The following is a 25,628-nucleotide window of genomic DNA, read 5'->3' as shown; positions in this document are numbered from 1 at the left end:
CAGTGGGAAAGACTTTGAACCAGGAAGTGGAGGTTTAAAATGGCTGCGAAAGACCCGGTCGAGAGTTGGACCGAGGAGGTAGTTTGTCCCATCTGCCTGGATTTCTTCACCGATCCGGTATCACTGGAGTGTGGGCACAACTTCTGCCGCTCCAGTATCACACAGAGTTGGGACAGGGAGGGGAGAAACTCCTGCCCGCAATGTAGAGAGGAGTTTGTCGGCCGCACCCTCAGGGTGAGTCGGGCCTTGGCGAGTCTGTCTGAGAAAGCTCGAACACTGAGCGTGAATCGGACAGAGAATGAAAGTAAACTTCAGTGCGAGGAACATCAGGAAGAACTGAAGCTGTTTTGTGAAACTGACAAGAAGCTGATCTGTGTGATTTGTGCAGCTGGGCGGGAACACAAGTCTCACAACTTCATGCCGGTTAAAGAAGCGGTTGAAACCTACAAGGTAAAAGCAAACCGATTTTGATCACATGATTGTTTACTTCCTTCTTTATTGCCTGACATTTTTATTCTCTGATCAGGATCAGGTTAAATCTTCCATCGAATCTCTCACAGAAAAGAAATCAGAGATCAAGCAAATGGAGCAGCGACAGAAATTGGGAATTTCTAATGTTCAGGTGAGGCTTTCCAGTTTCGATTTGCAGATCTTGTGCAGATTTGATCCGCGCGATGCGTGTAGAAAATAGCGCAGCCCTCTACCCCTCAGGAGTCGAGTGCCTGAGGTTCGGCAGGCAAGGACTTTATTCCTTGGAGCGTATGATTCAGGGAGATGACCATATGGATGTGTACATGATAATGATGGTGTGTGCACACCTATATCCTGAATAGGGGTGTCGAAAATGCAATGGCATAGGTTTAATTTGAGCGGCAAAAGCTTTAATACGAACCTGAAGGGCAACCTTTTTTCACACAGATGGTTGTGGTATATGGAACGAGCTGCCAGATGAAGTACTTGAGTCAGGTGCCATAACAACATTTCAAATATATTTGAACAAATTCGTGAGAGAAAAGTTCTCGAACTATCTGGGCCAAATGCGCACAAGTGGTAATAGCGCAGATGGGGCGTCTTCGTCGGTATCTAACACCCCTTGCTGTATGACTATGAAGTCTGTAATTTTGCTGTCTCAATAGATAACAGACAATAGGTGCAGGATAAGCCATTCGGCCCTTCGAGCCAGCACCGCTATTCAATGTGATCATGGCTGATCATCCATAATCGAGATGGATTCTGAGAGCAGCTTGTAATGGAGCCGACCAGAGAAATGGCAATTCTGGATTTAGTGTTGTCCAATTATAACCATATAACCATATAACAATTACAGCACGGAAACAGACCATCTCGGCCCTACAAGTCCGTGCCGAACAACTTGTTTCCCTTAGTCCCACCTGCCTGCACTCATACCATAACCCTCCATTCCCTTCTCATCCATATGCCTATCCAATTCATTTTTAAATTATACCAACGAACCTGCCGCCACCACTTCCACTGGAAGCTCATTCCACACCGCTACCACTCTCTGAGTAAAGAAGTTCCCCCTCATGTTACCCCTAAACTTCTGTCCCTTAATTCTGAAGTCATGTCAATTATGATCCTGATATGATAAGATAACTCGAGAGAAAGCACCCACTTGGAGGTAGTGTTCATAATATGATTAGTTTTAATCTGCAATTTGAGAAGGAGAACGTTAAATCGGAAGTGGCAGTGATACAGTTGAACAAAGGGGACTATGAAGGCATGAGAGGGGAGCTGGCCAAAGTAGACTGCAAAGGAATCCTAGCAGGAATGACGGTGGAACAGCAATGGCAGGGATTTCTCGGCATAATCTGGAAGACGCAGGATCATTTCATTCCAAAAAGGAAGAAAGATTCTAAGGGGAGTACGAGGCAACCGTGGCTGACAAGAGAAGTTAAGGATAGAATAACATTAAAGAAAATATGTATAACACAGCAAAGAGCAGCCGGAAGCCAGAGGATTGGGAAACTTTCATAGGACAACAGAAGGAAACAAAACGGGCAACACGGGCTGAAAAGATGAAGTACGAGGGGAAGCTGGCCAGGAATATAAAGAATGACAGTAAAAGCTTCTTTAGATATGTTAAGGGAAAAAGAGTAGCAAAGTCAAACGTGGGTCCCTTGAAGGCAGACACGGGAGAAATTATTATGGACAAGGAAATGGCAGAAGAGTTGAATAGGTACTTCGGATCTGCCTTCACTAAGGAAGACACAAACAATCTCCCAGATGTACTGGAGGACAGAGGATCTAAGGGGGTAGAGGAACTGAAAGATTTTTTCATCAGGCGAGAAATAGTATTGGGTAGGCTAATGGGACTGAAGGGTGATAATTCCTCTGGGGCTGATGGTCTGCATCCCCGGGTCCTCAGGGAGGTGGCTCTAGAAATAGTGGACACATTGGTGATCATTTTCCAATATTCAATAGATTCAAGATCAGTTCCGGTGGAGTGGAGGATAGCTAAGGTTATCCCACTTTTCAAGAAAGGAGCGAGAGAGAATACGGAGAATTACAGACCAGTTAGCCTGACTTCGGTGGTGGGAAAGATGCTGGAGTCAATTATTAAAGAGGTAATAATGGGGTATTTGGATAACAGTAAAAGGATTGGTCCAAGTCAACATGGATTTATGAAAGGGAAATCATGCTTGACTAATCTTTTGGAATTTTTTGAGGATGTGACAAGTAAAATCGATGAAGGGATGCCAGTGGATGTAGTGTATCTAGACTTTCAGAAAACCTTTGATAAGGTCCCGCACGGGTGACTGGTGACTAAAATTAGAGCACATGGTATTGGGGGTAGGGTGTTGACATGGATAGAAAATTGGTTGGCAGACCGGAAGCAAATAGTAGGAATGAACGGGTCCTTTTCAGAATGGCAGGCAGTGGCGAGTGGAATGCCGCAAGGCTCGGTGTTGGGGCCGCAACTGTGTACCATATATATTAATGATTTGGAAGAGGGAATTAGGAGCAACACTAGCAAGTTTGCGGATGACACAAAGCTGGGTGGCAGTGTGAACTGTGGAGAGGATGTTAGGAGGTTCCATGGTGACCTAGACAGATTGAGTGAGTGGGCAGATGCGTGGCAGATGCAGTATAATATTGATAAATGTGAGGTTATCCACTTTGGCGGCAAAAACAAGGGGGAAGATTATTATCTCAATGGGGTTGGATTAGGTAAGCGGGAGGTACAGCGAGTCCTGGGTGTCCTTGTACACCGGTCATTGAAAGTTGGCGTGCAGGTACAGCAGGCAGTGAAGAAAGCTAATGGAATGTTGGCCTTCATAACAAGAGCATTTCAGTATAGGAGTAGAGAGGTTCTTCTGCAGTTGTATAGGGCTCTGGTGAGACCACATCTGGAGTATTGTGTACAGTTTTGGTCTCTTAATTTGAGGAAGGACATCCTTGTGATTGAGGCAGTATTAGCGTAGGTTCACGAGATTGATCCCTGGGATGGCGGGACTGTCATATGAGGAAAGATTGAAAAGACTAGGCTTCTATTCACTGGAGTTTAGAAGGGTGAGGGGGTATCTTATAGAAACATATAAAATTATAAAAGGACTGGCCAAGCTAGATGCAGGAAAAGTGTTCCCAATGTTGGGCGAGTCCAGAACCAGGGGCCACAATCTTAGAATAAAGGGGAGGTCAGTTAAGACTGAGGTGAGAAAAAACATTTTCACCCAGAGAGTTGTGAATTTATGGAAGTCCCTGCCACAGAGGTCAGTGGAAGCCAAGTCACTGGATGGATTTAAGTGAGAGTTAGATAGAGCTCTAGGGGCTAGTGGAATCAAGGGATATGGGGAGAAGGCAGGCACAGGTTATTGATGGGGGACGATCAGCCATGATCACAATGAATGGCGGCGCTAGCTCGAAAGGCCGAATGGCCTCCTCCTGCACCTATTTTCTATATTTCTAACGTTCCTGCCCATATCCCCTGACTCCGCTATCTTTAAGAGCCCTTTCTAGCTCGCTCTTAAAATATCCAGAGAACCGGCCTCCTGAGGCAGCGAATTCCACAGACTCACAACACTGTGTGAAAAAGTCTTTCTTCATCTCTGTTCTAAATGACTTGCCCCTTATTCTTAAACTGGCCCCTGGTTCTGGAATCCCCCAACATTGGGAATTTGTTTCCTGCCTCTAGCCTGTCCAAACCTTTAATAATATTATGTGTTTCAATAAGATACCCTCTCATCCTTCTAAACCCCAGAGTGTACAAGCCCAGCCGCTCCATTCTCTTAACATATGACAGTCCCACCATCCCGGGAATTAACCTTGTGAACCTATGCTGCACTTTCTCAATAGCAAGAATGTCCTTCCTGGAATGTGGAGACCAAAACTGGACACAATACTCCAGGTGCGGCCTCACCAGGGCCATGTACAACTACAGAAGGACCTCTCTGCTCCTATACTCAAATCCTATCGTTATGAAGGCCAACATGTCATTCGCTTTCTTCATGCTTGCTGCACCTGCATGCTTACTTTCATTAGCTGATGAACAGGGACCCCTCAGATCCCGTTGTACTGCCCCTTTTCCCAAATTGACACCATTTAGGTAATAATCTGCCCTCATGTTTTTGCTACCAAAGTGTGTAACCTCAAATTTATCAACATTAAATTGCATCTGCAATGCATCTGCCTACTCACCCAACCTGTCCAAGTCACCCTGCATTCTCATAGCATCCTCCTCACAGTTCACACTGCCACCCAGCTTTGCTTCATCTGCAAATTTGCTAATGTTACTTTGATTCGCTTCATCTAAATAATTGATGTATTGTGAATAGCTGCGGTTCCAGCACCCAGTTTTGCGGTACTCCACTAGTCACTGCCTGCCATTCTGAAAGGGACCCGTTAATCCCTACTCTTAGTTTCCTGTCTGCCAACGATTTTTTCTATCCATGTCAGCACTCTACCCCAATACCATGTGCCCTAATTTTGACTGCTAATCTCCCATGTGGGACCTTATCAAATGCTTTGTGAAAGTCCAGGTACACTATATCCACTGGCTCTCCCTTGTCAATTTTCCCAGTTACATTCTCAAAACAATGCAGAAGATTAGTCAAGCATAATTTCCCCTTCGGAAATCCATTCTGACTCAGACGGATCCTGTTACTGCTATCCAAATGTGCCGCTATTTCTTCTTTTATGATTGACTCCAGCATTGCAACTTTCACGTGGTACGCCCTGTTTCGACAAATGCAATCAACCTGGCGTGCACAATCAAATAAGATTAAATAGAACAAGTTGTCCGACAACTTTTGGCTGTGCACGCCATACGCAAAAAGAAGACTCCAGGGTCTTCCCCACCATCGATGTCAGGCTGACTGGTCTGTACTTCCCTGTTTTCTCTCTCCCGTCTTTCTTAAAAGTGGAATAACATGGTTCTCCTAGTTCTGGTGACCTGGTTCAGTCCAGTGAAGGTCAATGGACACATGAAATGTAACAGCTTGAATTGGGGAAATGGGAATTTTGTGATTGTATATTCCTTTCACCAAATTTTTCAGAATTATCGAGACAAGCTCTTGAATTGCCAAAGTAATGAAACCTACGAGTGAAATGCTCGTAAATGGGATTAGTGCAGATACATACAGTGCCGAATGGCCTAATTCTGCATTTCCGAACTCGACATTGACGAGCCAAATGTCCTGAGGAAACTCGGCAGTGACATAATATATTGATTCTCATCTTTCATCTGACAGGAAGAGTCACTCAACCGTCAGTCACAGACCACATCCCCGTTTGCTGAACTGCACCAGATTCTCACGGAGAAAGAGCAGCGTTTACTCGGAGATATTCGGGAAGAAGAAGAGAAGATTGTCAAAAGAATGGAGACAAATCTTCAAGCGATTCAAGAGAATTTAAATTCCATTCAGGATGAACTATTAATGTTACAGGGACAGATAGACCACAAGGACAACATGATATTTCTGAAGGTGAGAGGCGAAGTGAATGTGTACAGTTACAAAATGATGGGTTACATTTCTGAAATAAATTCTGCATTTACCAGTAATTCTGTAATAGTTCAATGTTTCGTCTATTCTAGCGCTGCGCTGATATTGTGCCAAAACGGAATGGCCTCCCATATAGTATTTCAGATTTTGGCACTGACCTTTTGCGTAAAGGGTTTGGAATTTAGAAATAGGGAGATTTTCTCTCTCAATTGTTCATGGTGTTGGTGAGATCACACCTGGAGCAATGTACATAGATCTGGTGACATTAATGAAGAGAGGATGTCCTGGCATTGGACGCAGCACAAATTTAATCACCAGGCCAATTTCTGGGATCGTAGCATTGTTTTATCAGTCGTGGGTAAGCACGTGATGTTTGTATTCTTTGCAGTTCAGAACAACCACGGATGATGCTATTGACAATAGATAATAGGTGCAGGAGTAGGCCATTCGGCCCTTCGAGCCAGCACCGCCAATCAATGTGATCATGGCTGATCATCCACAATCAGTACTTCGTTCCTGACTTCTCCCCATATCCCCTGACTCCGCTATCTTTAAGAGCCCTATCTAGCTCTCTTGAAAGTATCCAGAGAACCCGCCTCCACCGCCCTCTGAGACAGACTCACAACTTTGTGTGAAAAAGTGTTTCCTCGTCTACGTTCTAAATGGCTTACCCCTTATTCCTAAACTCTGGCCCCTGGTTCTGGACTCGCCCAACATTGGGATCATGTTTCCTGCCTCTAGCGTGCCCAAACCCTTAATACTCTTATATTTTTCAATAAGAATCCTCTCATCCTTCTAAACTTCTGAGCATACAAGCCCAGCCGCTCCATTTTCTCAGCATAGGACAGTCCCGCTATCCCAGGAATTAACCTTGTAAACCTACGCTGCACTCCTGCAATAGCAAGAATGTCCTTCCTCAAATTTGGACAACAAAACTGCACACTTTACTCCAGGTGTGGTCTCACTAGGGCCCTGTACAACAGCAGAACTACATATTTGCTCCTATACTCAATTCCTCTTGTTATTAAGGCCAACATGCCATTCCCTTTCTTCACTGCCTGCTGTACCTGCATGCTTACTTTCATTGACAGATGAACAAGTACCCAAAAATCCCGTTGTACTTCCCCTTTTCCCTATTTATAGCTGATCCTACGGTCCACAGCTGGAAATAGAGCAGTGGATCTCTGGTCATCTCCAAGCCAAAGTCTTTGTGAGGCTTAACTTGTTGAAAGTATTTAAACTAGAGGGCAATATATTTTTTGGGAAAATCCAGGAACTGAAAACGAAGGGGATGAGGGAATGAGGAAAAGTTCTGTCCTGGGCTAGATCAGCTTTGACCACATTGTGGGGATTCACAATGGAATCTAGAACGTGACTCACACATCAGGTTTATCATCTGTATCCGGTTCCCATCACCTTGCGGTACTATGCATCGCTTGTATTTTCCCTCTATGCTCACCATAGAACAAAATGCCATTCGGCCCATCTTCTTGTCCCCATGTTGCTGCTCCTTTCAAGAACCCTCTCAACTACTCACCACATGCGGAAATAATGCACCGACTTCCAGGAATCCTCGTGTATTTATCCCGGTTCAACTTAAATTTATCTCAAATATTGACCATGGCGTCCTGTGAGTTCCATGTTGTCTTTACTACATTTCTAATGGAATTTATTGAAGGCCAATCTAGCTTCAATTTGTGGTCTCCCCACAAGTATTAATATTATTTATACCCTCCACCCATTTGAACCCGCCACTAACTTAAAATATTCCATCCCATTATCTCTGATATCATCTCCAGTTAATATCCCACGACCTTCCCGGTCTTACTCGTAAGTTACATGCTCTGTTATTTTAATCTACTTTCCTAACGTTTTGCCACGTGTTCGGTGTCTCGACGCCAATATCCACCTTCTGTCTGTGTGACACGGGGAAGAGTTGGGAAATGGGAATTATTAGTGTTTTTTGTAGCAATTTGGTGAAATACCCGCTGTCGGGTTCATGACGATCCATCTCAGTTAACTGAGTTGTGTTTTATTTATTTCAGGAAGAAGCTGGTCGAAAGAGCAGGTAGGACATGCTTTTGACTGAAACACGGTATGTTTTTATAGAACAGCTTAAAAACTGCTAATGCTCAGTTAATAACCAGCTGTTCAACATTTGCAGGTTTCGTGATGAAGCCAAACCAATGTTGGTGGTACATGGTTCGTGGCCGATTGAAAAGTTTGATCCCTCCTTTTTCAACATGGCATTGAGAGAAGCATCTGATATCATCAAGCGAGGTAAATAGAATACCTTTTCCATTGTTCTTTTTTTTAACGCCACTTTTATGCAATACTTCGATGCGAAGATTAATGCTATTAATGGACTCGAGGGGAAAGCATCCCAGAGTCAGAGAGCAAAGCACCACAGAAACAGAAGCACCCCGCAATCTCCCAGTTCTGTAAAGCTCCCCCATTTACTGTGTGTGTGTCCTGCCGTGGATTCTCTCAGCAAAGTGCATTAGCTCACCTGTATGTGAATAAATCCCATCTGCCGTTCCTCCGACCCTTTGGCCAAGATTATTGTGACCTCACACAGAACAGGAATCGGTGCAAGATCCAACCAGTCATGATCACATTGAATGGAGTGGCGGGCCCGAGCGGCGGGGCCTATTTTCTTGTGTTCTTGTGCTCATGCGTAGGTATAAAAGGATAGATGCCACACAGAGGGAATGCAGCAAAGATTGACAATACTTTTTTCCCGTGATTATATATGCTGTGTGGGATGAAACTGCGTGGACCTGTGTACTCGCGTGTTCACGTGCATTACGGGAGAAAGAATCATAGAGTGATACAGTATAGAAACAGGCCCTCGGCCCAACTTTGCCGCACCGACCAACAGTCCTATGTTAGTCCCACAAGCCCGCGTAGGGCCCGCATCCCTCCAAACCTGTCCAATCCACGTACCTGTCTAAATGTTTCCAAAATGTTGGAATAGTCCCTGCCTCAAAGACCTCCTGTGGCAGCTTGCTCCCACCACCCTTTGTGTCAAAATGAAACACCTCCTATTAAATCTTTCCCCCTTCACCTTAAACCGATGTTCTCTGGTCCTCGATTTACCTACTCTGCATAAGAGACTGCGAATCGACACGATCTATTCCTCCTGTGATTTTATACATGCAGATCTCAGTGAAGCACAAAGTCCTTACACGGCTCAGTGGGCTGGATGCAGGAACGATGTTTGTCCTGTCTGAGTGGGTCTGTAGTCAGCGGAAACACTCTCAGAATGTGGGCTGGACCATTTCGGACAGAGATAAGCAGACTTTACTGCACGCAGAGACTGGGCAACCTTTGGAATTCCCTGCACTGGTGGCTGTGGATAATCAGTCATTCAGTGCTCTTGGAGCCAGTGAGCCATGGTTGTACATTGGCCCGTCAGGCCCTTTGGCCCATCACGTCAATGTCCACCTTATTCTCAGCCACTCTAATCCCATTTGCCCACATTAGAACCGTATTATTCCACACCTCGTCTGTTAAATCGCAACGCCTCTTAAATGTTGTGATTACATCCAATTCCACCATCTCCTCTGGCAAAATATTCCTGGTATCAACCACTATCTATGTGAAGAAAACTGACCACTCAGATCCACTTTAAAACTCCATCTTCTCGTGTTAAACCCGCACCCTCCAGTGTTGATATCCCTGCATTAGAATAGGTTTTCGATGATCTATCTTATATCCTGCTGCAGAATCTGATCACTTTCATCGCTATCCACAACATTTCCCGTTCTCCAGAAATGTTCTAGGCACACCTCTTACATCCAGATCGAAGCCATGAAAATATAAATTAAATAGCAACGGTTGCAGCCCGATCTCTGCACCAGTCACCAGACCTCCAAGCAGAACAATCATCCTTCCACCGTTACCTTCTCCCTCAAAGCAGCAAGCCAATTTGGGATCAATTTTACCAGCTCGCTCGGAAGCCACCTACCTTCGCTTTCGGGACCAGCCTTACATGCGGCCCATTGTCTAGTCCCTCAGTGAATTTCATATAATGGTTCACAATGAAACCAGTGTGTACTTGGTTGTACACACCCATCAAATCCACACTGAATCCCTTCACTTCTAGTGGCCCCAAGTCTCCACACATTCTACTTAACTCTTAATTATTCAACCTATGCTTCCTTCGATGGTCCAAGCCATCCCTCCCTCTGTCTCACCTTCCACTCACAAAATCAGTTATAGTCCACTCCCGTTCTGTATGATCACGGCAACTCCACCCCACGTCTCAACCTGTTCTTTAACCACCTCTGATTGCCACTCACACCTGTCTGCTGAAGAAGGGTTTCGACCCGAAACGTTGCCTATTTCCTTCGCCCCATAGATGCAGCCTCACCCGCTGTGATTCTCCAGTTTTTTGTCTACCTCCTCATCCTCCAATCTAACTCACCCTCGCCATCTACTGGCAAGGTATGGGAATACCCGCCATATTTCTCCATCCCCACCCGCAATCGTTCACGCACTTTCTTTACTCGTTCTCCCTGGCCGCACGCCCCGCCCATTCCGTTTCCAATAATCCGAGAAAGTCCCCAACTCCGGTAATGATAACTGTTGTCCGTCCGATGTTGTTGAGGAGGGGGGTGGGGGGGGGAACCCCGAGAATTAATTCAGTTGTCCGCCCGCCTGTGCCTGAGGCCGAGCGGCTTCTCCCCCGGTCCCGGGGCCGCGCTGCCGAGTCTCCCCCCGACCCCCGGGGACTCTCTGATGCGCTGCTTCTCCCCCCAGTTTCCGTCACCCTGGACGAGGAAACAGCGCATCCGGGGCTCGAAGTGTCTGAGGATCGGAAGAGTGTGAGACTGACGGGGACACGGAGGAGTCTCCCTGACACCGGGAAGAGATTTACAGTCCGGGCGTGTGTGCTGGGATCGGAGGGATTCACATCAGGGAGACATTACTGGGAGGTGGATGTGGCGGGGAGTCGGGGCTGGAGTCTGGGAGTCGCTGCAGAGTCTGTGGAGAGGAAGAGACGGGTCACACTGACCCCGGAGACTGGAGTCTGGAGATATCTTTAACATCTCCCTTAGTCAAGCCATTGTCCCCACATGCCTCAAAACTTCCACGATAACCCCATAGCGAAGAAACCAGTGGTTTCCTGCCTAAATGACTACCGCCCTGTCGCCCTGACCCCAATAATAATGAAGTGTTTTGAACGCCTGGTGAAATCCCACATTACTGCCAGCATCCCCTCATCGTTAGACCCCCTCCAGTTTGCCTATCGCCCCAACCGTTCTACAGAGGATGCCATCTCTACCACGCTGCACACAGTACTCACGCATCTGGAAAACAAAAACACATACGCCAGAATCCTGTACATTGACTTCAGCTCAGTGTTTAACACCATCATCCCACAGAGACTTGTGGAGAAACTAACCCTGCTGGGCCTCAACACCACCCTGTGTCACTGGATCTTGGACTTTCTGACAGAGAGACCGCAGTCAGTCCGTGTTGGCAAGAACACTTCAGGCTCGATCACGCTGAACACCGGCTCCCCTCAAGGCTGTGTGCTCAGCCGGCTGTTGTTCACATTGCTCGCATATGACTGTGCTGCCAGATTCAGGGACAATAAAATCATAAAATTCGCGGATGACACAACAGTCGTGGGAATCATCAGCGGAGATGACGAATCAATGTACAGGGAGGAAGTAAAACAACTAGTGGACTGGTGCGGCAAAAATAATCTAGAATTAAATGTCGACAAAACGAAGGAGATGGTTGTCGACTTCAGGAGGGCGCAGCGAAAGCATACACCCCTCAACATCAGTGGCACTGCAGTGGAGAGAGTGGAGAGCATAAAGTTCCTCGGTGTGCAAATTACAGACAGCCTCACCTGGTCCAGGAACACCACTGGGACCGTCAAAAGGGCCCATCAGCGACTGCACTTCCTGAGGAAACTAAAACAGGCCTCACTCCCCACCAACATCCTCAGGACTTTCTACAGGGGAACGGTGGAGTCTGTACTCATGTACTGCATAAATACGTGGTACTCCACCTGCAACTGCTCGGACGTCACCCTACCCTCGGTACAAGAACTGTTCCAGAGCCGCTGTCTGAAAAAAGCTGAGAGAATTGCTAAGGACAAACTGCACCCCCTCCACATACACCTGGATCTCCTGCCATCTGGCAAGAGATATCGAAGCATCAAAGCCCGGACTACAAGACTGCTAAACAGCTTCCTACCACAGGCTGTGAGGCTGCTAAACAGTCACTCTGTACTCACAGTCACTTGATTCTGCGGCTGGCACGGACACTTTAATAACTGGCACTGGACACTTTAATAACTGGCACTGGCCACTCAAATCAGCTGCCCCGGACATTTTTATGATTGGTTTATTGTATTTTAACGTTGTGTTTTACCTGCTTTTAACTATTTATATTGTTCCATCAGGGACTGGATTGTTTTTAGTATTATTATGTGTGAAATGTTTTAAATTTCATGTGCGATGCTCCGCTATTCCCTGGGAAACGTCTTTTCATTTTGCACTGTACAACTGTTGCTTGCAAGATGACAATAAAGGTTGATAAAGGTTGATTGATCAGGCGGGATGGTGACAACTTTGATACAGTCACCTCCCATCCATCCCGTCTCCGCGCCCGTCCCATCCCCGGGAGGGTGGGAGTTTATCTCAGTTACGAGCCCGGGACAGTTTCATTTTACGACGCGGACACCAGGTCCCATCTCCACACCTTCACGGGATATAAATGTACGGATAAACTTTATCCTTTCTTCGGGGCTTGGGGAACAAACCAGTGGCTGGGTATCTGCGGCGTTTCCCTCCGGGTGTGTAAAAGAGGCGGCTCCCGGGACCGGTGAAAGGAGCGGGGCTCCTATTTTAATCCGCAAATACCACGTCGCAAAACCCATGTGAGCGCGGAAATAGTTTAGTTTTGTTTAGTTTATTGTCACGTGTACCGAGGTACTGTGAAAACCTTTCGCTGCGTGATCTCCAGTCAATAAGAGCAGGAGGAATGTAAATGTGGGAAGAGTAAAATAAATAACAATTGAAATCAGAGCTGTCTGTCGATCCGTTCATTTTAACGCGTTAACCGCGTCCGTCAACGGAACAGAAAAACTATCATGAAAATATAAAGATTGAAACTTGTGATACGGTCCCACAAAGGAGATTAGTGGGCAAAATAAGTGCACATGGAATTGGGGGTAGAGTGCTGACATGGATAGAAAATTGGTTGGCAGACAGGAAATAAAGTGTAGGGATTAACGGGTCACTTTCAGAATGGCAGGTAGTGACTAGTGGGGTACCACAACGCTCGGTGCTGGGACCGCAGCTATTTACAATATACAGTACATCAATTATTTAGATGAAGGAATTCAAAGCAACATTAGCAAATTTTCAGATGACGCAAAGCTGGGAGGCAGTGTGAACTGTGAGGAGAATGCTATGAGAATGCAGGGTGACTTGGGTGAGTGGGCAGATGCATGTCAGATGCAGTTTAATGTGGATACATGTGAGGCTATCCACTTTGGTAGCAAAAACAGGAAGGCAGATTACTATATAAATGGAGTCAAATTGGGAAAAGGGGAAGTACAACGGTGATCTGGGGTTTCTTGTTCATCAGTCTATGAAAGTAAGCATGCAAGTACAGCAGGCAGTGAAAAAAGCGAATGGCATGTTGGCCTTTATAACAAGAGGAGTTGAGTATAGGACCAAAGAGGTCCTTCTACAGTTGTACAGGGCCCTAGTGAGACCACACCTGAAGTATTGTCTGCAGTTTTGGTTCCCCTAATATGAGGAAGGACATTCTTGCTATTGAGGGAATGCACCATAGGTTAATTCCCGGGATGGCGGGACTGTCATATGCTGAGAGAATGGAGCAGCTGGGCTTGTATACTCTGGAGTTTAGAAGGATGAGGGGGATCTCATTGAAACATGTAAGATTATTATGGGATTGGCCACGCTGGAGGCAGGAAACATGTTTCCGATGTTGGAGGAGTCCAGAATCAGGGGCCACACAGTTTAAGAATAAGGGGTAAGCCATTTACAACGGAGATGAGGAAAACATATTCTCATAGAGAGTTATGAGTCTGTGGAGGAGGCCGGTTCTCTGGATGCTTTCAAGAGAGAGCTAGATAGGGCTCTTAAAGATGGAGTAGTTAGGGGATATGGGGAGAAGGCAGGAATGGGGTACTGATTGGGGATGTTTGGTGGAGGGTGGGGAGGCAGACGCGGCGCATGTCATGTGGGTTGTAAAGCCACCACCATTGCCACACACACTCTCACCTTGAGCTTGCTCTCCAGGGTGTGTGAGCGCTTGAAGCCGGAGTTCTTGTTTTCGGCTTTGATGGCACTGATGGCTCCCGTCATCACCAGCATCTTGGCCTCCACTGTGGACGTGGCTGTGTCGTTCAGCAGCTAGTGGGACAGCACTGGGCGGTTGGGGTGGGGGGGGAGTCGTAACACCAGTTAGCGTGGAGCGGGGAGAGGGGCCGCTGCGGGAGGGAGGGAGGGGTGGGGGGTGGGGTGAAGCCACACACACATCCTTTACGCTGCACGGAGGGCCGAATTGCCTACTCCCGCACCTATTGTCTATTGTCAAGCTGAAATGGGTTCAGAGTTGTTGCCAGAACTAGAAGGTGTGAGCTGTTGGGAGAGGTTGAGTTGGCTGGGGCTTTATTCCATGGAGCGCAGGAGGATGAGCGGTGATCTTATAGAGGTGTACACAATCGTGAGAGTAATGGAAAGGGTAGATGCACAGAGTCTCTTGCCCAGAGTAGGGGAATCGAGGACCAGAGGCCATAAGTTCAAGGTGAAGGGGAAAAAATGTAAATGGAACCCGACGGGTAGCTTTTTCACACAGAGGGTCAGTGTATGGAACAAGCTATACAACAAAAGTAAAAGTTGCAGGCCGCAAATCCAGGGCAAATATCAAAAAGGGCCACTTTTAAGCATAATAGTATAAGGGGTAAGACTGTTGTAAAAACAAGCCTGAAGGCTTTGTGTCTCAATGCAAGGAGCATTCGTAATAAGGTGGATGAGTTGAATGTGCAGATAGCTATTAATGACTATGATATAGTTGGGATCACAGAGACATGGCTCCAGGGTGACCAAGGCTGGGAGCTGAACATCCAGGGATATTCAATATTCAGGAGGGATAGACGGAAAGGAGATGGGGTAGCGTTGCTGGTTAGAGAGCAGATTAACGCAATAGAAAGGAAGGACATTAGCTTTGAGAATGTGGAATCGATATGGGTAGAGCTGCGAAACACTAAGGGGCAGAAAACGCTAGTGGGAGTTGTGTACAGGCCACCTAACAGTAGAAGTGGAGTTGGGGATGGCATCAAACAGGAAATTAGAAATGCGTGCAACAAAGGTAAAACAGTTATAATGGGTGACTTCAATCTACATATAGATTGGGTGAATCAAATTGGCAAGGGTGCTGAGGAAGAGGATTTCTTAGAATGTATGCGGGATAGTTTTCTAAACCAACATGTAGAGGAACCAACGACAGAGCAGGCTATTCTAGACTGGGTATTGAGTAATGAAGAAGGGTTAGTTAGCAGTCTTGTTGTACGTGGCCCTTGGGCAAGAGTCACCATAATATGGTTGAGTTCTTCATTAGGATGGAGAGTGACATCGTTAATTCAGAAACAAGGGTCCTGAACTTAAAGAAAGGTAACTTTGAGGGTATGAGATGTGAATTGGCCAAGATAGACTGGCGATTGATTCTTAATGGGTTGACGGTGGATATGCAATGGAAGGCATTTAAAGACTGCATGGATGAACTACAACAATTGTTCATCCCAATTTGGCAAAACAAATAAATCAGGGAAGGTAGTGCATCCGTGGATAACAAGGGAAATCAGGGATAGTATCAAAACAAAAGATGAAGCGTACAAATTAGCCAGAAAAAGCAGCCTACCAGAGGACTGGGAGAAATTCAGAGACCAGCAGAGGAGGACAAAGGGCTTAATTAGGAAAGGAAAAATAGATTATGAATGAAAACTGGGAGGGAACATAAAAACTGACTGCAAAAGCTTTTTATAGATATATGAAGAGAAAAATATTAGTTAATACAAATGTAGGTCCCTTGCAGTCAGAAACGGGTGATTTGATCATGGGGAACAAGGACATGGCAGACCAATTGAATAACTACTTTGGTTCTGTCTTCACTAAGGAAGACATAAATAATCTGCCGGAAATAGCAGGTGACCGGGGGTCAAATGAGATGGAGGAACGGAGTGAAATCCAGGTTAGCCGGGAAGTGGTGTTAGGTAAATGGAATGGATTAAAGGCCGATAAATCCCCAGGGCCAGATAGGCTGCATCCCAGAGTACTTAAGAAAGTAGCCCCAGAAATAGTGGGTGCATTAGTGATAATTTTTCAAAACTCTTTAGATTCTGGAGTAGTTCCTGAGGATTGGAGGGTAGCTAATGTAACACCACTTTTTAAAAAGCGAGGGAGAGAGAAAACGGGGAATTACAGGCCAGTTAGTCTAACGTCGGTAGTGGGGAAACTGCTAGAATCAGTTATTAAAGATGGGATAGCAGCACATTTGGAAAGTGGTGAAATCATTGGTCTAAGTCAGCATGGATTTATGAAGGGTAAATCATGTCTGACGAATCTTATAGAATTTTTCGAGGATGTAACTAGTAGAGTGGATAAGGGAGAACCAGTGGATGTGTTATATCTGGACTTTCAGAAGGCATTCGACAAGGTCCCACATAAGAGATTAGTATACAAACTTAAAGAACACGGTATTGGGGGTTCAGTATTGATGTGCATAGAGAACTGGCTGGCAGACAGGAAGAAATGAGTAGGAGTAAACGGGTCCTTTTTACAATGGCAGGCAGTGACTAGTGGGGTACCGCAAGGATCAGTTCTGGGACCCCAGATATTTACGATATATATTAATGATTTGGACGAGGGAATTGAATGCAACATCTCCAAGTTTGCGGATGACACGAAGCTGGGGGGCAGTGTTAGCTGTGAGGAGGATGCTAGGAGGCTGCAAGGTGACTTGGATAGGCTGGGTGAGTGCGCATATGCATGGCAGATGCAGTATAATGTGGATAAATGTGAGGTTATCCACTTTGGTGGCAAAAACAGGAAAGTAGATTATTATCTGAATGGTGGCCGATTAGGAAAGGGGGAGATGCAACGAGACCTGGGTGTCATGGTACACCAGTCATTAAAAGTAGGCATGCAGGTGCAGCAGGCAGTGAAGAAGGCGAATGGTATGTTAGCACTCATAGCAAAAGGATTTGAGTATAGGAGCAGGGATGTTCTACTGCAGTTGTACGGGGTCTTGGTGAGACCACACCTGGAGCATTGCGTACAGTTTTGGTCTTCTAATCTGAGGAAAGACATTCTTGACATAGAGGGAGTACAGAGAAGGTTCACCAGACTGATTTCTGGGATGTCAGGACTTTCATATGAAGAAAGACTGGATAGACTCGGTTTGTACTCGCTAGAATTTAGAAGATTGAGGGAGGATCTTAAAGAAACTTACAAAATTCTTAAGGGGTTGGACAGGCTAGATGCAGGAAGATTGTTCCCGATGTTGGGGAAGTCCAGAACAAGGGGTCACAGTTTAAGGATAAGGGGGAAATCTTTTAGGACTGAGAAGAGGAAAACTTTTTTCACACAGAGAGTGGTGAATCTCAGGAATTCTCTCTCGCAGAAGGTAGTTGAGGCCAGTTCATTGGCTATATTTAAGAGGGAGTTAGATGTGGACCTTGTGGCTAGAGGGTTCAGGGGGTATTGAGAGAAGGCAGGTACAGGATACTGCGTTGGATGATCAGCCATGATCATATTGAATGGCGGTGCAGGCTCGAAGGGCCGAATGGCCTACTCCTGCACCTATTTTCTATGTTTCTAAGCTGCCAGAGGAGGTAGTTGAGGCTATCCCATCGTTTAAGAAACAGTTGGACAGGTACATGGATAGGACAGGTTTGGAGGGATATGGACCAAGTGGGACTAGGGTAGGTGGGACATTGTTGGCCAGTGTTGGCAAGTTGGGCAAAAGGGCCTGTTTCTACACTGTATCACTCTATGACAGGCGGCTGTGGAAAACATGGATAGGTGACGTTTCACAGAGTGCTGGAGTAACTCAGCGGGTCAGGTAGCATCTGTGGAGAACATGGATAGGTGACGTTTCAGAGTTCTGGAGTAACTCAGCGGGTCAGGCAGCATCTCTGGAGGGAAGGAATAGGCGACGTTTCGGGTCAGGACCCTTCTTCAGACTCATGTCAGCGGAGGGGGGGGGAGGTCAAATAAAGAATGTAGGCAGAGACAGTGAGACTTGTGGGAGAATTGGGAAGAGGTAGGGGATGTAGATAGAGGGAAAGCAAGGGCTATCTGAAGTTAGAGAAGTCAATGTTCATACCGCTGGGGTGTAAACTCCCCAAGTGAAATATGAGGCGCTGTACTTCCAATTTGCGCTGGGCCTCACTCTGACAATGGAGGAGGCCCAGGACAGAAATTCAGGATTGGGAATGGGAGGGGGAGTTGAAGTGCTGAGCAACCGGGAGATCAGGTGGGTTAAGACGGACTGAGCGGAGGTGTTGGGCGAAGCGTTCGCCGAGCCTGCGCTTGGTAAACGGACTGAGCGGAGGTGTTGAGTGTAATTCAGCGAGGAGGAGGTCACTGCGAGGTCACCATCAGCGTTTGATGACTCCCTGGCTACTCTGAGCTCCTGACCTCTGCTTCTTCAAGGCCAGCAGCACTTTTTTCTGCAAACAGAACATTCCTGGTCGGGTACTGGGAGCCACAACAACACTCCCTCACCCCCCCCCCCTCCTCTCTCACACCCTCCCCCGTCCTCTCTCTCGCCCCCCTCCTCTCTCTCGCCTCCTCCTCCCTCTTGCCCCCTCCCTCTCTCGCCCCCTCCCTCTCTCACTGCCCCTCTCTCTCACCCCCCTCACTCACCCCCCCCCCTCTCTCACCCACCCCCTGTTTCACCCACCCCCTCTCACCCCCTCCCCCTCAAATGTCAGACATTCACCCCACAGAATTCCACCCTCGCCCCCAACCCCCCCCCCCACCAAATCCTCCCCCTTGTCGTCCGCATCACCGTCCTCCCGCCCCTCCATCCACCCCTTTCCTGCATCGCCTCTCCCTCCATCCACCTCCCTCACCCTCTCCCACTATCCTCCCTCCCCTCCCCCCCGCTACGTCCATCACCGGCATCTCCTCTCCTTCAGCCCCCAATACCTCTCCTCCCACCCCCCCACCCCACGTTCTATCTCCTCGCCCCCATCACAACACCCCCACCCTCCTCTCTCCCCTCCCCGCTCTCTCCCCCACGGTCATCCCCTCACCTGTTTCCTCAGCGTGCTGTACTTTCTCCTCTCTCTCTCTCTCTCTGCCCACCCATCCTCCCCCTCTCTCTCCCCACTCCCCGTTTCTCCCCCCACTCCCTCCCTCTCTCTATTCCCCGTCTCTCCCCTCCTTCTCTCCCCCACCCTCTCCTCCAATCTCTCTCCTCACTCCCCCCATTCTCCCACCCTCTTGCCTCCCTCTCTCCGCCACCCCACCTTCTTCCTCAGCTTTCTCCCTCTCCATCTCACCCTCCTCCACACTCTCCCCCACTATGCCCCCTCTCTCTCCCCCCACCGGGCCTTACCCACTCTCTCTCCCCCTCACCGGGCCCTACTCGCTCTCTCTCCCCCCACCGGGCCTTACCCACTCTCTCTCCCCCTCACCGGGCCCTACCCACTCGCTCTCCCCCTCTCCCCTCACTCTCTCAACCCCACCTTCTTCCTCAGCGTGCCGTACTTTCTGCTCTCTCCTCCACAATTTCCTACCCTCTCACCATACCCTCTCTGTCTCTCTCTACCCCCACCCTCCTCCCCTCTCTCTCTCTCTCCCCCCCTCTCCCCACACCTTCTTCCTCAGTTTGCTGTACTCCCCCCCCCACTTCTTTCTCTCTCTCTCCCCCCCTCCCTCTCTCTTCCTTCCCCCCCCGCTCTCTCTCCCCCCACCCCACCATTTTTCCTCAGCGTGCTCTACCCTCTATCTTCTCTCTCCCCCAAAGTCAAAGTCAATTGTATTTGTCACATGCCATGGCCGTCCGAAGGGGGGAGGGGGGGTGCGCTGGGTGCGAACGCAACCCCCCTTTTTCCCCCCAGAGTAAGAAAAAATCCCCAGAATTTTTTTTGAAACCGGAGCACAATCAGCGTACACAAAAATGCTGGAGAAACTCAGCGGGTGCAGCAGCATCTATGGAGCGTAGGAAATAGGTGACGTTTCGGGCCGAAACAATCAGCGTTTCCACTTTGTTGGAAATCGCGCGAAATTCTGGCTCCAGCCGCTGGGGGAGAAACAAATGCGTCCAACCGCGCCTGCGCAGTTGGAGAAGCGGCACAAGATGGCGCTGTCTATCCGCGCGTGCGCAGTGGGTCCAGGGCTGGATCAGACTGTTATTTGTACTTCAGCCATTGAGCGTCTACTCCAGGTAAGTAGTGGTGGGGGGTGAGGCGGGGGGGTGAGGCGGAGGGGTGCGATGTCTGCCAGGCCGCCCGCCCGCCCGGTCTAGCGTTTCCATCCGCGGTGTCGGAGCCTCGCCACCGGCCAGCCTGGCGACCAGGAGACCTTCCTTCCGTCGCCGGGCGGGAGCGGCTGCAACCCCAACACGAGACGCCGCTGCGGTGGGGCCCGCTGCCCTCGCCTCCCCCCCGCCGCCGGGACCAAGCCACCCACGCTGACCCCACCTTCATCTTCGCATCCCCCCCCCCCCCGCCAGAAAGGGGGGGGGGATGTGAGAGGGGGAGAGGGAGGGTGAGAGAGGGCAAGGGAAGGTGGAGAGAGATGGGGGAGGGAAAGGGGGAATATCTTTAATGAGATTGTAAAATTGAGGTAGGTTTTAAAGCTATTATATGTTTTCCTCATGAATAATATCAAATAATATCAAACAATTGGAACTGCTTTCTTTGCCTTGTTAATAATAGTGAAAAACATGAATTCCAAAGTTTGTGACTCTTTTTGAAGCATGTTTTTAATATAATTTGAATATTACAAAAATCTGCATGTTTTCAGAGTCATCATGGTTCTGTCCGTAGTTGTCCGTTGATGATGTTGCTGCTGTGGAGGGGGCACATATGCGTCAAGCCGATAGCCTAATTGCTAAAGAGTTAAAAGATAGTCTAATCGATAAAGAGCTGAGAAGAGGAATGCCAAGGAAAGGTACTCTGAGATGTTGAGGAGCAAGTTATCAGCTAGTGACTCGTCTTCAGTTTGGGAGGGCATGCAATAAATCACCAGCTATAAAAGGAAAGCCCCCCGCTCTTTGGACAATCGTCAGCTGACGAACGACCTGAATGAGTTGTACTACAGGTTTGAAAATCAGAAAAGTAACCCTGAAACCCCCTCCCTAACAAACACAGCCAGATCCCAGTCTGCAAAGAATGGACCCTGCACCCTCCTTCCCAGTCACCACTTCACACCTACTTAAGGCAAGACTCCAGTATGAAAAGAGTGGACCCTTTCCCACCCCAACCAACACGTCACACCCAGACCTCAGTCTGCAAAGACTGGGCCCTTCTACACCCAACCCACTCCAATCACCACTTCACACCCAATTACTCATTTTTAATCAGTACCTGCAAAGACGTACTGTCCCTGCCTGATTCAAATTGTCCACTATTGTCTCTGTACCCCAAAAAGCAAGGATTACTGGTCTTAATGACTACAGGTTTGTCGCACTGACCTCTCTAGTCATAAACACATTTTTTGGGGGAAAAATGAAGACCCTTTAAAGGCTTGTGCTAGAAAATATCACAATCCCCCTGCTGGAACCTCTGCATTTTCCAAATTGGGCCAATAAATCTGTGGATGACGCAGTCAATCTGGACATGCATTTCATTCTCCAGCATCTAGACCACCAGGGGACCATATGCGAGGAATGTGTTTGTTGATGTTAGCTCTGCATTCAACACCATTGTGCCATAGCTACTAGGCTCCAAACTTTCTAAGTTGACTGTGCCTGAACCCCTCTGTCGGTGGATCACCAGCTTTCTGACAGACAGGAAGCGGCATGTGAGACGGGAAAGCATATCTCGGACCAGCAAATGCTCAGCATAGGAGCACCGCAAGATGCGTATTTTACCGTCTCCTCTACTCTCTAGCCACACCAATGACTGCACCTCCACAGACACCTCTGTCAAGCTTCTCAAGTTTGCGGACGACACAATCCTGATTGGACTGATCCAGGATGGGGATCTCTGTACTCGTTTCAATTTGACTTCTTTCCTAACATGGTGCCAAGAACTGAACACAATATTCTAAATGCGGTCTCACCAATGTCTTATTCAACTGCAACATGACCTCCCAACTTCTATACTCAATACTCTGACTGATGAAGGCCAAAGTGGCAAAATACTTTTTGACCACCTGATATACCTGCGACTCGACCTTCAAGGAACCATGCAACCGGCAACCATTCCTCTGCCCACCTGGCTAATTGATCCAGATCCTGTTGCAATCATTCACAACAATCTGCATTATTTGCAAAACCACTCACATCTGTATCATCAGCAAACTTGCTAATCTTGCCCTGTTCTGTAACGTTTCACAGAGTGCAGGTGTAACTCAGCGGGTCAGGCTGAGTATAGAAGTTGGGAGGCCATGTTGCAGTTGCATAAGAAGTTGGTGAGGCTGCTTTCAGAGTATTGTATTCAGTTCTGGGCACCATGTTATAGGAAAGATGTCATCAAACTGGAAAGCGTACAGTGAAGATTTACGAGGATGGTGCCAGGACTGGAGGGCCAGCGCTATAGGGAGAGGTTGAGTAGGCTGGGACTCTATTTCATTGAGCACATGAGGATGAGCAATGATCTATTAGAAGCGTATAAAATCATGATTTGAATAGATATGATTGAGTCTTTTGCCCAGAGTAGGTGAATCGAGGAGCAGAGAACATAAATTTAAGGTGAAGGGCAAAAGATTTAATAGGAATCTGAGGGGTATATTTTTCACACAAAGGGTGGTCGGTGTGTGGAACAAGTTGCCAGAGTAGGTAGTTGAGGCAGGGAATATCGCAAAACTTAAGAAACAGATAGGACAGGTTCGGAGGGATATGAATCAAACGTGGGCAGGTGGGACTAGTGTAGATGGGACATGCTGAGCCGAAGGACCTGTTTCCACACCGTTTCACTCTATGACTATCTATCTTTCCCACTCAAACTCATTTTCCTGTCTTCTCCCCATTACCTCTGACACCCGTATTAATCAAGAATCTATCAATGTCCTCCAGAAAAATGACCATTGATTTGACCACAGCTGAGTGTGGCAATGAATTCCACAGTTCTCCAGCCTCTAAACTAGTCCCACTCACACGCGTTTGGCCCATATCCATCTAAATCTGTCCTATCCATGTACGTGTCCAAATGTCTCTTAAACAGTAGGATAGTTCCAGCCTTAACTACCTCCTTTGGCAGCTTGTTCCATACACCCACCACCCTTTGTGTGAAAAAATTACCTCTCAGATTCCTGTTAATTTCTGAAATATTGGTCATAAATAAGGCATCAGAGAGCATCTAAAACCCTTGAACTTCCAGATCTGCCCTAGACCCCGGCATCGAGGGACTTCACGCTGCCCACTCGTGATATTCATATTACATTTCTTGTAATCCTGACATGCCACCCCCCTTTTTGAAAAGCCTTGTACGAACCTGCATGCACATTACATGCAGTGAAATGAACCCACCCCCACCCCCACCTGTCTCCCTCTGGCTCCCCCCCCCATCCCCCCCTCTCTCTACCCCACCCACCTCCACTGTCTCCCCGTGTCTCTCACCACCCTCCTCCAGTCTCCCCGTGTCTCTCCCCACCCTCCTCCCCTGTCTCCCCGTGTCTCTCCCCACCCTCCTCCACTCTCCCCGTGTCTCTCCCCACCCTCCTCCCCTGTCTCCCCGTGTCTCTCCCCAACCTCCTCCCCTGTCTCCCCGTGTCTCTTCCCACCCTCCTCCACTGTCTCCCCCTCCCTCTCCTCCCCACCCTCCTCCAGTCTCCCCGTGTCTCTCCCCACCCTCCTCCACTGTCTCCCCGTGTCTCTCCCCACCCTCCTCCCCTGTCTCCCCGTGTATCTCCCCACCCGCCTCCACTGTCCCCCGTGTCTCTCCCCACCCTCCTACCCTGTCTCCCCGTGTCTCTCCCCACCCTCCTCCACTGTCTCCCCCTCCCTCTCCCCACCCTCCTCCAGTCTCCCCGTGTCTCTCCCCACCCTCCACCACTGTCTCCCCGTGTCTCTCCCCACCCTCCACCCCTGTCTCCCCGTATCTCTCCCCACCGGCCTCCACTGTCTCCCCGTGTCTCTCCCCACCCTCCTCCACTGTCTCCCCCTCCTTCCCCCCACCCTCCTCCAGTCTCCCCGTGTCTCTCCCCACCCTCCTCCACTGTCTCCCCGTGTCTCACCCCACCCTCTTCCCCTGTCTCCCCGTGTCTCTCCCCACCCGCCTCCACTGTCTCCCCGTGTCTCTCCCCACCCTCCTCCACTGTCTCCCCGTGTCTCTCCCCACCCTCTCCACTCCACCATCTTCCTCATCTTGCTGTACTTTCTGTGCAGCGCCTCCTCCTCCTCGCTCCGCGCTCCGGGGAAAACCGCCATCGCTGCTCCTCCGCTCCCCCATGACGTCACCGACACCGGAAACGGCGGGACGGCCATCTTTGTAGCGGGCACGCCTCAAGGAGGCGGCCATATTTGGTACAGGCACGACGTCACTGAACTGATGGAGATTTCGCAGCAGGAGGAGAATTTCTTCACCGTCGGCAACTAGATGAAGGGCGGCCATCTTTGTTAGGGGCACTAATGTCCCGGATCCCCAGGGGAGGCGGCCATATTTGTTAGGGGCACTGATGTCCCTGATCCCCAGGGGTGGGCGGCCATCTTTGTTAGGGGCACTAATATCCCGGATCCCCAGGGGAGGGCGGCCATCGTTGTTAAGGGCAGCTCTGCCCATTCGTTCCCATTATCGCCTCTTCCCTCCGCCATTTTTGTTGTGGGCGGTGAAACAACTTAAAATAATTTTAAAAGAGGATGAAATCCTTCCAAAGGGAACATCTAATCTGTCTTGAAGTCGGCGTGGAGAAAAGTTTGTTTCTGTCTGGCGCTGGGATGTTGTGGTTAAAGGCAGGAGGAGGCAGTGCCGGCTTTAGATGAAGAGAGGCCCTAAGCTGTTCCACTTGTGAGGCCCCCAACGACCGGACAGCCATGGCGTCCAAATCTCCCACAATTCAAAGCGAGGGAGAAAGTGCCCAGCGCCGAGCAGTTGCCGTTGCAGTGCGCATGCGCAGGGCGGTCGATGATGTGCTGGCCGTGGTTGTGCGCATGTGCAAGGCGGCCTGCCGTGCCGGCGGATGAGGAGCGAGCGGAGCCCGGCGGCCCGGACACGAATAGCGGGGGGAGATGGAGAGAGAGAGATAGAGAGGGGGCCGCCCAGAGTTGAACGGTATGTGTTCTGCCTTGGCCGGAGGCCCCCCTAGACCTCGAGCCCCATCAATTTTTTCGGGGGGCCCCCTAGAAAGTGGGGGCCCTAAGCTATAGCTTCTTTAGCTTATACGCAAATCCGGCACTGGGAGGAGGTCGTGAACCCTCTGGGGGTGAAAGGTCATCTGTGGTTCCCTGGCAAATGTGGAGCTGGAGAGACTGAGTGAGAAAATAGAGAGAGAGAGATAG

General features: G+C 48.7%; 1 protein-coding gene across 1 annotated transcript in view; it reads left to right on the top strand.

The window, feature by feature from the left end:
- The first annotated feature begins 427 nt into the window (after nt 1-427).
- The window catches only part of LOC116969140 (E3 ubiquitin-protein ligase TRIM39-like), a 62,562-nt gene continuing 37,361 nt past the window's right edge, over nt 428-25,628 (top strand). The window contains exons 1-5 of the mRNA XM_033016074.1: nt 428-450; nt 527-622; nt 5,709-5,942; nt 8,006-8,028; nt 8,125-8,240. Coding sequence (XP_032871965.1) covers nt 584-622; nt 5,709-5,942; nt 8,006-8,028; nt 8,125-8,240 — 412 coding nt within the window. The 5' untranslated portion in view covers nt 428-450; nt 527-583. The remainder of the gene's footprint in view (nt 451-526; nt 623-5,708; nt 5,943-8,005; nt 8,029-8,124; nt 8,241-25,628) is intronic.

Source organism: Amblyraja radiata, unplaced genomic scaffold (assembly GCF_010909765.2).
Source record: "Amblyraja radiata isolate CabotCenter1 unplaced genomic scaffold, sAmbRad1.1.pri S110, whole genome shotgun sequence".
NCBI classification, from domain to species: Eukaryota; Metazoa; Chordata; class Chondrichthyes; order Rajiformes; family Rajidae; genus Amblyraja; species Amblyraja radiata.
The sequence above is the reverse complement of the archived record's forward strand: the minus strand, read 5'-3'. Positions and strand labels throughout refer to the sequence as shown.